At 38.9% G+C, this 14,423-nt stretch overlaps 2 protein-coding genes across 2 annotated transcripts; both read left to right on the top strand.

Annotated features, from left to right (window-relative positions):
- The first annotated feature begins 112 nt into the window (after positions 1 to 112).
- Positions 113 to 6,974, top strand: tspan34a (tetraspanin 34a). The gene is made up of 8 exons (XM_072383389.1): positions 113 to 218; positions 1,533 to 1,617; positions 2,279 to 2,494; positions 2,880 to 2,954; positions 3,097 to 3,204; positions 3,443 to 3,577; positions 3,671 to 3,769; positions 6,485 to 6,974. The coding sequence occupies exons 2-8, from the start codon at positions 1,561 to 1,563 to the stop codon at positions 6,539 to 6,541; spliced, it is 747 nt and encodes a 248-aa protein (XP_072239490.1). The 5' UTR covers positions 113 to 218; positions 1,533 to 1,560; the 3' UTR covers positions 6,542 to 6,974.
- A 4,399-nt stretch (positions 6,975 to 11,373) lies between these two features.
- dand5 (DAN domain family, member 5) lies at positions 11,374 to 12,804 on the top strand. The gene is made up of 2 exons (XM_072383865.1): positions 11,374 to 12,007; positions 12,211 to 12,804. Exons 1-2 carry the CDS (start codon positions 11,441 to 11,443, stop codon positions 12,508 to 12,510), a joined length of 867 nt encoding a protein of 288 aa, XP_072239966.1. The 5' UTR covers positions 11,374 to 11,440; the 3' UTR covers positions 12,511 to 12,804.
- The last annotated feature ends 1,619 nt before the right edge of the window (positions 12,805 to 14,423 follow it).

Below are 14,423 nucleotides of genomic sequence, written 5' to 3'. Positions count from 1 at the left end.
CAATTTCTTTTTATCATCAGACTTTGGTCACCAGGGAATGTTTCTCCTTTTATCAAAATGAGAGGCACTTCCCTGTTGACCTAAATTTCTGACGTATGAGGCATAAACTCTGATGTGTGTAAAACCTGTGAGGAGGTTAAAAGCCTCGAAAGCCTCGTTGAGCATACACTCCTGAAATATCAGACCTCAGCGGACACGCAGCCGCCACTGAAGTACAGGTATGTGCTCTTTGCTTTTTGAAGCTTTTTAACAAAACATCCAACTGAAGGGCTTACCTGAACGTTTGCTCATCTTTATTTAAACTCTTTAAAACAAACGCCATCACTCAGGGACTTTCCTCCCCGTGACTTTTGGATTTACTTATTGTTAAGAAGTCAGAAACTGAGTCATGATGAATAACTTTTGAGGAACGATGCTCGTAAGTTTCATTTCAGAGTTTGATAAATTGTTGCAGGATGCTCATTCTTCGGAAATACCTAAGCGTCAACATTTCAGTGTGATAGTGTTTAGTAAATATAAGCCTCGAGTAAAATGCGTTACCTTTATCAGTGACACAATACTGTGTTATAGCCGGCAACAGACTAAACATGCCAACCGTGGTCCAACGTGTGTAGAAAACAACGAGAAAAAAAGCTATTTTTTTTAGTGAGTACATTTCTGTAAATACAACTAATGTAGACGGGGTAAAATGATCTCTCATACAGGCCACTGCAAAGACAATGATTAGTCCTCATCTGTTCTGCTCTCCATTCAAAGCATTTAGCCCAAAGCATCATTTCGCTGGCATCAGAGGAGCATTTTTATTTTGTCTCGGAAACAAAGTAACATTCGCCCTTCTGAAAGATAACAGCCACAATAACCATAAAACTGATACAGTGCTGATATGAAGAGCAGATAGATACACAGTTGTGGAACCTGTGGGACAAGGATTAGTGTGTTTCTGTTTTATGGCAGTACTTGCTACATCACAGCCAGTAAGATGACAATGCAGACTGGGTTTAACAAGGTGTCACATGATTACCAAAATATGTGCAGCGTATCTCAAATGCAGTCAACACCATGAACTATTTTACCAAAAAAACCCACTATTCTTCACTGTTGGCTATGACCATAAGAGATGTAAGAAATTCATATATGCTGTACCAAAATGTAACTCTCCTGTTGGCAAAAGCAAACGCATCTTGTAGGAAAAGCCATTTTAAAAAATACTGCGAAGAATTGATTGGTCAAGTCATGTGATACTTCAACCGAAACTGTATTACGTGAGCATGAAAAACCTTCCCTATTTAAAGAAGATTAGAACTGCAATCGTTTCCTGCGATTCCTGCAGTTAATGTGTAACCAAAGCAAAGGCCATTTGACCGATGCTGGTGGCTGCTTGTGTTTTTCCAGTCAGCCCCGTGCCATCGACCTTTCTCTGAGATGTAGAAATGCAAAATTGTACATAAAACATAAATGGCGGACAAGAAAGACTGACCAGTGCGATGATCATTTTTCACTGAACTAATCAACTTGTTTGTTCTCTTCCACAGTGTTTGGAGGAATTAAAACTCAGCCAAGATGTGTTGTTCAGGCTTTCTCAAAATTATGATGTTTATCTTCAATGGTGCCATCTTTGTAAGTTGGAGGAGTACAAAAAATCTGCTGTTTCTTTGCATCTGGTGTCCAGCTGTGTTTCGTGTAGAAATGGTTACTTGAGAAAACAGACAAGAGTCCACATTTTAGTGGCAGTAATGTACCACAGAGGACAAACTATTTCCTTTCTAAATTAGTCTGGTACACATATAAACCTAAATGAGCCACTGTGTGCTCCCTGTAAAGCTCCAGAGAGGGGTTTAAGGGAATTGTGGTAGCTGTGGAGGAGATGTTGCTGCGCATCTACTTTATGGTGATTACATATAAAGCAGGAGCTAAGAGATGGTCAGCTTATCATGTAAATGTGGGGAAGCAGTTAGCATGGCTTTGTCCAAATTGAACTAAATCAGAAACTCTTGTTCAGATGCCTTAACTGGCCAGCCTGACCAAGCACTGACTAGCAATTCATTTCAACTTTGTAAAAAGATAAATTAAATCTATGAGAGTGCAGGTCAACAAACACGATATATATATATATATATATATATATATATATATATATATATATATATATATAGATAGATAGATAGATAGATAGATAGATAGATAGATATACACATAATATGTATATAGTCACATGTTTGAATCCCACTATATAATCACTCTGCTTTCTTCTTCCTGTCTTTCTTCACTCATCGTGCAGTTGGCAGGTGCAGCCATTCTCGGTGTGGGGGTGTGGGTGAAGGTGGACAGCGGTTCTCTCCTGGGTGTACTGGATCAAATAGACGACGCTCCAGATGAGTTAGCCCAACTTACCAATATCGGCTACCTGCTCATAGGGGTGGGCGCTGTGCTTCTGGTCATTGGTTTTCTGGGCTGTTGCGGGGCCATAAGAGAGAGCAGGTGTATGCTGCTGACGGTGAGTAATATCTGCCGGGGTCAAAGGTGAAGAGAGTGAGGAACTGAAAGGAAAAAATACATTCTTTTTATTTTCACATAGGTTCGGTCATAATCATGGCTACAATGCATATTGTAACTGGTCTGAATCGTCATCATCCAAATGAAAAAACTAAACGATCATTAATCAGTTCATTGTCACTTACAAATGGTGGTTTGAAACCTGTTAAAATTGGCACATCACTCCTCCTTTTGAAATGACAATAAATATTTATTCACAACTACGAAGAAGCAGGGAACTTATAGCTTTCATGAGACGTTATTTTACAGATGTTATGCCGCTGCCAGTTGAATGTTTTACAGTGACAACATTACAGTGTAATGCATCATCTTCTCCCTCCCTTCAGTTCTTCTGTATTGTGCTGATTATCTTCATCGCCGAGGTTGCAGGAGCCGTGGTGCTGTTCGTCTTCCAGGATTTGGTAAGTGGCTCTAAAAAGTAAACCAGGAATATCTTGGTGACAATTTCCAAAGGGAAGATTCAGACATCTTTCCAAAACTAAGTGACTTTCTTTTATTTTTTTCTAAAGTGCAAAAATCTTGCTGTTGATCTGTACTTTTCAGGCTAATGAACTTATTGAAAAGGTGGAAGTGCAAGTAGTGAGGAGCATTCGAGAGAAGTATGGAGAAGACGAAAGTCTGACCAATGTCTGGAATCACACCATGGAGGAGGTACTTTTTTTTTTCTACTGAACTCAGTCTAACTCTGTGTGTGTGTATACAAATCAACATGAAGACAGAAAGTAATCTGAAAAAGGACAGTCACATAAGAATATTTAAGAATCCATTGTTTTTAACATTTCTTTTTGCATGTAATATCTCAAGATTGTGGTCACTGTTTTGTTGCTGTGGCACAGTAGCAGTGCTGACAGGAAGGAGATCCGCAATTAACACGTATTTTCCTTTTTAGCTGAGATGCTGCGGATTCAAGAACTACACAGATTTCGATTCCTCGCCTTATCAGATTGATAACGGAAATGTGTATCCACCCATATGCTGCGATCAATCAGATGGTCCTTGTTCCGAAACCTTGGCAGCAGAATTTGTATGAGAAAAACTTATTACTTATTTTTGTCTTGACTTCATGCATGAATACAGAGTATAACCGCTTTTCTGCTCCGTCCTCATGTAAAAACAGATGGGGAGTATTCCGGGCTGCTTCACCAAACTGGTGCAGCTGTTAGAGGAAAACGCTGTGATCGTAGCAGCTGTGGCCCTAGGAATTGCTTTTGTTGAGGTACGATGCCAAACAACTTATATAATTTCCCTTTGGGATAAGTAAAGTATTCTTTTCATTTCATTCATTTCAACTTGGCTCTGTTTAATTTTGCTAATCCGTTCTAAACAATCTTAAAATGGTCACGTTGTTTGTCTGTGTGTTTCATTGTTTTCAAATGTGCATCACGTGATTATATGTTCCTTGCTGGTATAACCCAGAGTAGAAAGAATATCTTCTTCATTTCAAACACACAATTGCATAAAACTCCTTAGGTAGATATGTAAAGGCGCCATGATAATTTGTTCCTTTTCACATATTCTGATCTGTGAGTTATAGCTTGTAAGCTATTCACGCTGCAACTTGTTTTATCTGATTCCTTTTTTTTTTCTTTACACCTGGTGGTAAGTGGCCTACATGTATCAGATGTTAGAGCCGCAGGGAAATTATTCATCAGGTTGCATCCACTTTTTTTTGTTTTTAAAAAAACAAAACAAACAAAGGGTGGGTCAGCTTTTTACTATTTTCATATCTGGACATTATTGGGTTTTCATGGGATAGAAAAGGCAACGTGGAAATGTTGAAGACCCATCATTTTGTTCATGGGGACACATATGCATTTGTTCTAAAAAAATAATAATAAAAAAAATAAATAAATAAAAAAACTGTCTGTCTGGCACAGTTCAGATAGAGCCACCCTGAATGATTAAAAACATATCATAGGTTTATTCATTTATCTGTTGTGGAGTTAAAGGAAAAAAAATCTATTGCTCAGAAAGTAATTAGATTTAGCCGCTTATGTCTCCTCTTAATTGTAAACTGTCAGGAACCTCGGACTCAGGTACAGGGTCAGTTTGGATTCAAAGAGATGTTTTATAATAAACACACAGAGCACAGGAAGGCAGGGCGAGGATCTCCAAGCAGAGCAAAGCAAAGGCTTTGAAAGACCTAAGCACTCACCTCCGTAACTATGGGGGAGAATAAGCGCAGCTATGAAATCTACAAAACATAAACCGCTCCAACTCAGGAGGGAAACAGAAACGCTATGAATAATTTAACTAAACAAAGACACGCTCTCCTAATGAGGCAGATTTAACAAAGGACGCACTCTTACAAAACAGAGGCTCTATGAAACTAACTATAAATCTAAAACTCTCCTTTAACGGAGGCAAATATTAAAGGTTGCAACAAAAATCTCTCCTTGAAAACGGAGGAACAAACAAGGCTATGAAACTTACCGTATTAATAAATAAACTATGACTAAGAACAAGAACAAATTACAAACAAGATAGCACTGCAGGAGAATCACTCACTGCAGGCTCGTGGAATCTATGGGTCAAAGTAAGGCTGCTAATGAGGCTCATGAATGCAGACAACATACTGGCACAAGACAAGTGAGACGCAGACTATTTGAACATGAGGGACCAAGGGGAACAGGTGGAAACACTTGGGAATCAGGGAAGACAATCAGACTCCTGAAACGAGAGGAGAAGGTCAGTGATTCTTCAAAATAAAACAGGAAATGACGAGACAAGACATGAAAAAGAACGTAAATCGTGACATAAACATGATAAGGTGTCTGATTTAATCTGGATGGACATGTCCTGTAAATATTGCATTTAGTCAAAAAGAGTAAGGAAAATCTCATATGTGATAAATACCTTTTTAAAAAAAAAAAAGATGGATAATGTTTTATTGATCATTTTTTAATTTGGCTAAACTAATCTCCTTATTAGAGGCTAAACTCTGCATAAACACAGTCATATTGTCACATTTCACCATACAATAAATGTTTTACTCTTTGAGTCTATGATAAATTCATGGAATTAAAAAGAAAAAGGAAATACACCTTATTTCAGTTTAAATCCTTTTGTTAAAGGAACAATGTGCACACTATTATTTGATATTGTAGCTTGTAAAAACAACTTAATAGCAATATCTTGAAGTAATTACAATCTTTATGATGTTATCAGTGTCTTGTATCATTATAGAGGAACTGGACATTTCTTTTCTTTATATAAAGTTCCTTCAGAAATTTATGGACATTTTTTTATGCACAGCTCACTTAAGGTTGCAATAGGATGGATTCTTTCCATTTTCAGCCATTTGTCGTAGATTTTCTGGTGTGCTTGGGATCATTGTCCTGTTGTATGATCCAATTTGATCCAAACTTTAGCTGTTGGACAGATGGTCTCACGTTTGACTCGAGAATACTTTGGTAAACAGAGGAGTTCATCAGCTTCACATGGGTTCATCAACCCGACGATCATGTTTGATTTTTGGGATGAGGCGTTTGTGCTGATATGCTGTGTTTGGTTTTCACCAAATGTGATGCTGTGCATTGTGACCAAACATCTCCACTGTGGTTTTACCTGTCCAAAGAACATTAGTCCAGAAGTCGTGCCTTCTGTTAAGATGCAACTTTGAAAGCCAAAGCTGTTCTTTTTAGAGAGTGGAGGTTTCCTCCTGTCAGCCTTTCTAGAAAAGGAAACCTTTTTTAAAAAAGATTTCTGCATTTTCACTTAGTTTTACCTCATTCTAAGACCTGGTATGTGCCAGATCATTTTCGCTTTTACTAATATTGTTATGTCGTTAAATATCTAACCTGTTTATTTTTTTTTGGTTTTTTTTACTGTATGTAATAACTGTAATAAGAGTAAGAGGAGAGTGTTTTTAATGTCCGTTTGTTTTTCGTTTGCCTTGTCTCTGAGCTCTCTTTACATTACATCTTCACAGATTGCTGCCATGGTGGTTTCGATGATTCTCTACTGCAAGATTGGCAACAAGTCGTGATGTTCCCTGTTTTGGACTAAATAAATCCATTGTAACTGGTGAAGAAATTTTTGTCGGCACATCATTATGTGTAAAGTTTGATTTGTTTGATTCGCACAGGCCCATCAATGGATAAACATGTGATGCTCTACATGTGTTGACCTGTAGAGTGGTAGAGTTTAAGTTGGGAGAGGTAAACAGAAGACTGAATGTGCCGTCACCTTTAAAACTGCATTTGCTCACATTTATATTGTCATTTATTTATGTTTGAAAAAGGGTGACATCGTATGTACTGATACTTTGCACACTTTACACACAGTGCGGACAAATGAAGAGACTTGTATGTGTACTTTATGTGAGTCACATTTGTTGCAATAATATGATACTTTTATTTTTGTATGCTTGATCACATTTGAATAATAAATATCACAATCGTGGCTTTTCTTTCTATTCATTACAGAGTGCTTGTGATCTTCTGGATATGTTTGTACATGTTATTGTAATAAATATAAAACTGACACTGAATATACAAATAAATTGAACTGAATGGACAAATTCTTGATAAATCCCCAAAGTTAAATGCTTATTAGAGTATAAATGACTTGAAAAGTAACTAGCTAAATGAAATGGCAAAATTAAATATAAATGAAAATCAGATGTTGGAAAATTTGATGGGTAGCAGACATAGAGGGGTATGGTTGAAATCTCCACAGATCACTATGAATACATTGAAGTGTTGTTTGTTGCTTGACAACAACTGAGCTGATGACATCACATGTAGTGTCAACATGTAACGCAGGCAAAACTTCATCCATAAACGACATGAATTGGAACTCATAGCTTACAGCTTAATGCCCAGGGTACAGAGACACTCCTTTTCAATAACTATCCTGAGTTACACTACTCAACACACCATCCATCACAGACAAGGATCACAGTCTCTCTTTCCTTATTCTTGCCACTCTGCTGACAGTATCTGTCTGCCTGTGTAGTCTGAAAGCTACATAGAAAGGCATTAGATTTGGGGATATGTTCCTGTAGTCATGCCTTGGTGTAACACACAATACTGCATTCTCAATATGCCTGCTGTGTCCTCATCAGTGCTCAAGCTTGTGTATTTTATTAGCTGTTGATCTCAAACTCCACATAACAATAAAGAAAAGCAGCGGTTTACACTTCCTTCTCTTTGCTCTCCATTTTGCTCCTACATCCGTGATGGCTTCTCTTCAGCTTGTCTGGATTTAGGGTCTTCTTCCACAGATAACTGGGTTAAGAAAGCTTTAGAAATAATTTGCCCATTAAAATCATTATTTAACACAACAGACGTTAAAAGGTGCCAAATTTACCAGCAGAAATCCCTCAAGGAGCACAGTATCCAAATCAGCATAGAAAAAGCATTTTTGAAAAATCAGTGTTTTTGAAGAAAAACGTAAAGATGCTACAAAGGAGGACACAGTTTGACCAGAGCTACTGCAACTGGCTTCCACAGGTGTGACAACATTCTGAAGCTCTGATTAATCTATATCAAGGTTGAAAGAGACAGCATGCCAGGTGATAGTTGTAAATGTATGAGTTAATCAGGATGTAATTTTCCTCTTGCTGTTCGTATCTGATCCCGAACAGAGAAAAAAACAAAACAACTTGCTTGTCATTAACACTGATAACAAAAGGCCAAATTTCCGAATGGAAACTCTTTTGAAATCTATAGCTGAAGTCCTGTCACTCCCTAACGTCACGCATGTCACCGTTGTACCTCATATACTTTACAACATTCGCTGCATATTAACTCTGAACTTCTTTTGACTTTGAATGTCTTTGACGGTTACTCAGAGGATCTTCTGTATCCAGTAACAGTCTGTGTGATAGTTCCCAGCACTAAAAAAACATAAAGAAGTTCATTGTACATTTTATTGGACTGTAGCTGCTGTCCTCTAGGAAATAAAACACAGGCACAAATTATTTCAGCTTTGCCAAATAGCATATAATTCTGGTACACCATTAGCACAGAACAACGCTAACATGTTATAGACAAGTCAAACATGTTATAGACAAGTCAAACATGTCTACGGTACCTTTGAATGAAAGTTGTGGCTTTTAGGTGTCAAAAACAGGTAAGGTCTGTGAAAAAAGTTTGGGATTGTACTATTCTCATATGGCCAGCTATTGAATATGTCAGAAAGAATACAGTACACTGTAGAACTGAATTCATTCTGCTGCTTGTTGAGACCTTGTTAATTTTTTTAGTTTTTTTTTTTTTAAAGCATAAAACGTGTGCACTATTTGAAAACGACCTTCTGTGAAAAACTCTGACTGTCCACAAAGAAAGGTTTATTTTTTGGGCTCTGAAGAAGTTATACTTATAGAATAAAAATGGTTTCATAGGTTAAACCTAAGGCCTTCATCTTAAATCGTTATACTAGCCCCTTTGTTTATTACTATATTAAAAAAGCATCATTTGTGTGTCTTGAAAATGATGGTGTGGAACGTCTCATCAGGCTTGAAAGGTCATTTTTGCTATGCTGATCATACGTTTTCTAACTTGTGTGCCATTGATCACACGTGTATTTCTCTTCTGTTTCTATTCTGAGGGCTATTTTTTCTGTAGAGTCTTTGAAAACTTTGTGGTTTTGATTGTTTGATTGATTTGAACTGTTCAACTGTACAAGGAGTTAACAGCTATGCTTGACCAGAACTGCTATAATTCACTTTATGTCATGTGTTGTTATTTTATTGCTGGTGAGGTTTAAGGTGTGCTGGCCACTTAAACAGCAGGTTCAAACATTACATGCTATCCCGTATTTACCTGACATTTTCATTGGTGTCATAAAACATTCCACCTCTTTCTGTCACCATAAACCAGGAACTGCACTTTAAAGCAGCATATGACTGTTAGAAGTGAACTTAAGGCTTTGCGTGCATTAACTCTATTCTGGATAAGATGTATCAAGCCACCCTTTTATTATAACTTACAAAATACAGATGAACACTTGTTATTTTAACTCATCCATTAACTGTGTTTGTTCACCAGTTTGATAACGTCCACCTGACGGTGATATATTCTTCTCAAATTAGCTACTTTATTGTATTGTGTCACGCTGTCACATGCCCTTTGATACCATATTTATTAATGATAGAAAACACTATATTCCAGGATGTAAGGATATTATGTATAGTACATGCAGAGCATGACAGGGAACCCAAAGGTTCTGGCATAGGTTCAAGTTGGTATTTATGTCCCACATTTATGGGTCACTTACTTCACAGGATCAAGCCTATCACCTCCCTGAGTTGCTTTGTGCCTGTAGGTAACACTATGGTTCCTTTTATGGACCACATTTTGCCGGCAGGAAGTTGTGAAAAAAAGGTCAATAAACGAGGAAGAAAGAGGGCTTGTGACACTTTTTCCATAGTCTGTCATTGCAGTCCTGCTGACAATTTTGTTCATCAGCAGGTGGGCAGGAAGAAGAGAGATAGTTTGCAAACTGTGCCCTCTTGTGGAAAAAAAATATTCAGCAGATAAGAGCAGGAAGTGATTAAGTCATAATACTACTGAAAGCATCCACATAGATCTTAAATTCATGCTAATCCTTCGGTCACTTTATGGATCTGATCAGATGCATCAGATTGAACAGTTTTCCACTCTGTTTCTTGCAACTTTTTCTGCACCATAAGATTAAGTTGTTACTCTGGGAAACATATGAGGAGTATAGACAAAGGAGGGGAAAGTGTTTCTTAATGCCCAGGTACCACACATGTGAAAGTCAAACACTCTTTCAATTGTAACACTGTTGGCTAGTCAGTCAGTGTGTGATCAGGTCATGGGTGATGGAGCACAATGCCATCTAATGGCATAATGATGGGATGTCAAGGGAGAGGCTTAAGAGCTGCTTTCGGGAATAAATGCACAGGAAACAGCTTGTTTACACAGGGAACTTAAGCTCATTATTGTTTTACAATCAAAGGTAACAGGAACACCTGCCAAGAAGCAGCTCGGCTGAAGCAAGAGCATTTTTCATGTGTTCAGTTGAAATCAAGATGGTAAAATAGGTTGTTTTAGGCAGCAAATGTTTTCCAAGGATGCTCTCTTTTTTTCCTTTTTTTCCAATGTTCTTTTAGTAAGTCTTTGACTTGAAAAAGTATCTGATCTACAAATTCAGTTCAAGATATAACTTATAGAGTATGATATCAGTTGATATGTTATGTTATCACAAAATCTAGCTTTATTCCATATTCAGTCTTTATTGTTTGTTAGATTTTTGGTGGAACAAAAACCATTTTTTTTATTAAAAGAAATTACAGGACAGAGAAAGAGGTATCAGTAAAATGTTTTTGCTTGCTGTTGTATACAGTTTGTATAGCTCATAAGGCCTTTGCTGTCACCATGTCTCACTGCACTTGAGCACTACAGGCACAGGGAGATGTGAAACTACCACATAAGACTGCAAAATTACAAAAGTGGCAACATGTTTAGGGTGATTGATGCTCATAACTACTCTATGCAGAACTTCAGAAGGACTAAAATGTTGATTTTTACCTTTTATCAAACCTCTTTATCTATTGCAGTTTTAAACTCCAAGCAAAAGCTAAAACACTGTTTACATCAATAAAATCAACCTGGATTTCATCATTTTGAAACTTAGAGAGCAAAGTTACCCTTTCAGATGTTTTTATGAGCATGGTTTTAATACTTACCTTAAATCTGAGGACCCTCTCTGTCTGGCAACCATCCACGACCTGGACTTTGAAGCTTGGTGTGATTTCTGCCCTGGTGTGGGAACTGCGACGCCTTCTTTGCATTAAAACGCAGGTGAGAACTGGCAGCTGCCTACAAAAAGGCTCCTCCACAACACAGAAGAAGCACTGACAGCAAGGTTGCCTTTCGGAACCTTGATCCACCAGACAAAGTTATTCTTTATTTAAATGTTGTTGTTGAAAATTTTCCTTAATTCTAGTTTTGAAATTATTATAGAATTCCAGTTTCTTACCTATTTTGAGTATCATCCTCTTTTCCATCAGACTATGGCTTTCTTGATCAGTTTAATCTTTTTGCTGAGTTGGACAGCTGTAGCAGTTACGTTTCCCTACAATACTCTTGTGAAAGAATCAAGGTTTGAATTTGAGTCATCTGGCAGCAGACCAGATGAACCTGTCCAGGGAACAGTCAAGGTTGTGCAGCTGGACCCTCGCACAATGACCCAGTCAGGATTCTTCAGAAGAGGAATCACCCCCAGAAGAGCCCTGTCTCACAGCTCCAGACTGCCCTTCCCTGCTTTCCTGTCTCGTGGGCGTCCAGGTCAGGCCCCGACCCACAAAGGCGCTGTAAATTCACTACACACCCTGCGCCCTAAAGGTCCCACAGACACGGAGCTGAAGAAGAAGCAAGGGCTGCAGATGTGGCAGAGAGCCATAGGTAAAGGGGGCAAAACGTCACTGCCTGTCAGCCTGAAAGATACTAAACAAACATGCACTGCAGTGCCTTTCACTCAGGTAAGAAGAAGAAATTCTCATTCAGAAAGTCTTCAGAATTTACATATTTGGAAAAACAAAACCAAAAAGACATTATGGCTAAATGACACTGCAAACCTTCCATTGTTGCTAATTTTTCACTGACAGTTAGAGAGATGTCTGTTTACTCTTGATGCTGCCACTGTGTTTATCCTAAACTCGACCCTTTTTTATCATCTTCCCAGCATGTGACGGCAGATGGATGCCAAACAGTAACAGTGCACAACAAGCTGTGTTTCGGCCAGTGCAGCTCCCTCTTTGTCCCATCTGAGGGAGAGTTTTCCGAGCTGAGTCCCGGGACAGGGGCCTTCCACCACAGGGCTCCCTGCTCCCGCTGTGCCCCATCAAAAGCTCAAACTGTCACTGTGCCTCTGCGGTGTGGAGCTGAGGTTCGGCAGAAGCGAGTGATGGTGGTGGAGGAGTGCAAGTGTGAGACAAGGCGGGAGGAGCAGGGTGCTGAGGCTGCAGCCTCCACATATCTGTAACTGTATCAAAGCTGTAAGACCAAGACTACTAAATGTACTCGGTATGTATGCGTGTCCGAATTTGACTTATCTGAATATGTTATTCAGGGTAAAAACTTCTGGTGGCTTATCCCACCATAGATTGTCGACAAATGACCTGTATTTTGGTCATGCAGTTTTCTGTTGCATAAGATGAAACTGTCCATATTGGATTTCCAAACTTTGTTTAGAGTAATTTAAACAGAAACATTTTGATCTGTGATTGTCATTAAAATGTCCTCTTTTTCCACATACCTTTTGCCTGGTCTTGCTCATTAGTTTCCTCCCAGCACTGTCAGATTCACAAGTGCAATTTAGTTTGCATGCAAAGCTCAAGTAAAAACACAAAGAACATTTGTTGTTGTTGTTGTTTTCTTTTTCTCTTTTTTTTGGCCCACTCTCGTATTCAAGCGTTCAAGTGTTAGTTCCTATATTTTATTAAAAAGCCATGTTCCACCGACTTTTAGCACATACCACTTACATCTGAAAGCACCAAACTGGAGAGCAAACGAGCTATTGAGCATAGGTACTTAGCCGTAAGCAAACATAATTGTTTCAGCAAGGTCTCCTGAATTATGTATAGGAGCCATTCTCAAGCCCAATGTCTTTTCAGAGTGGTTGTGGGAATTTGAACATCCTTCACCACAGATGCACTTGAGCAAACGGGCATGTGTGATTATGTGCGTATGAGCTTTTCTCTTTCAGTTAAGGCCCATAAAACCTATTATTCATTTATATCCTGGCACCTGGGGCTGGTAAAGTGAACTCATCCCTCACATCCCAACATACATTCCCAGAGGAGCATAAAGAAGGGGGCTCTTTACGTTCCCTTGGCATGCTGTCAAAATGACTGCTTAGATGTCCATTTGCATTCACGTGGGTCGTCCGAAAAAAGTGAAAGCGTTCATTGCGCTACGGGGGGTTTGCATTGAGTGCCTTGGATTCTATTAGCATGTGATTAACATCTTGGGTTGATGGCTATATTTTCCAAGATTGATGAGACAAATATTTGCCCAGGTCTTAACTGTGAAGAACTAGGGGCCACTTTTAATCAGGCACTTGTATTTTTCCAAATACGAGGGGTGAGAGGTTGGGAAGCTCGTAGAGCTGTGATCAAATTCAGCTTTTTCCAATTCTCAACAGTAAGGAGGGCTGTTTGTAAAATGCCAACCTCTCACTTGTATAGAACTAAATCTGTGTGGTATTAGTCATAACTCTCTGTCACGTTTCATGTCATTTCACTTACCAACTGTAATAATCATATCATGAAGATGTTGCTGAAAACAGAGGCATGATCCAACTGACTTTTCTCAAAATACTGCACTCTTTTTCCAATTTTATCTGGAAAATAGATAGATTAAAATAAAGGGAAAATGGGCATTGTGGAGGGATGGAAAGAGGGATGAAGAGTAAGAAGGGGAGGAAAGGGAGGAGAAAAGGGAGGAGGAGGGTGGTTGTTGATTGAACAAACAAGGTGCACAAGAGAGTGCACCACTTAGCAAGACAGATGTTAGCCCCCTTTCGCATTGTGGGATCCGATGGAGCACTCCTGTGTCATTAAGGATGGCCTGGTTCCCATGGCGAGGGGAAAGGAAGGAGCACAAGAAGGAGGGCCCACTGCCAAGTTCAGCGCCTCAGGGATCAGATCAGCGTCACAGGGTGCTAAGCGGCCTAGTTAGCGCTTTAGAACGCACAATGAGCTGCCTGCTCTTTCAATGTGTGTGTAGGCCTTTTAACTGTCAGACATGGAAATGGTTGAGAGATGTGTGGGACGGGGGAACTCAAACAAAATCAGTTCAGTCAAGGTGTGTCATGGGGTATTATAGATTTTTACTCATTATTCAGGAGTTTTACTTTGAAAAAAATGTTTTATGCAGCTATAGGTGCAACTATAT

This window comes from Leuresthes tenuis, unplaced genomic scaffold, assembly GCF_036924035.1.
Source record: "Leuresthes tenuis unplaced genomic scaffold, fLeuTen1.0.hap1 SCAF_4, whole genome shotgun sequence".
NCBI classification, from domain to species: Eukaryota; Metazoa; Chordata; class Actinopteri; order Atheriniformes; family Atherinopsidae; genus Leuresthes; species Leuresthes tenuis.
Note: the sequence above shows the minus strand (reverse complement) of the source record. Positions and strands in the feature narration are given on the sequence as shown.

Excerpts from the sequence above, each read along its gene's own strand:
- tspan34a (XM_072383389.1), top strand. The coding sequence starts at position 1,561 with ATGTGTTGTTCAGGCTTTCTCAAAATTATGATGTTTATCTTCAATGGT. Across the intron at positions 2,955-3,096 it reads TGTTCGTCTTCCAGGATTTG|GCTAATGAACTTATTGAAAA; the intron begins GTAAGTGGCTCT and ends TGTACTTTTCAG. Across the intron at positions 3,205-3,442 it reads GGAATCACACCATGGAGGAG|CTGAGATGCTGCGGATTCAA; the intron begins GTACTTTTTTTT and ends TTTCCTTTTTAG.
- dand5 (XM_072383865.1), top strand. The coding sequence starts at position 11,441 with ATGTTGTTGTTGAAAATTTTCCTTAATTCTAGTTTTGAAATTATTATA. Across the intron at positions 12,008-12,210 it reads CTGCAGTGCCTTTCACTCAG|CATGTGACGGCAGATGGATG; the intron begins GTAAGAAGAAGA and ends TCATCTTCCCAG.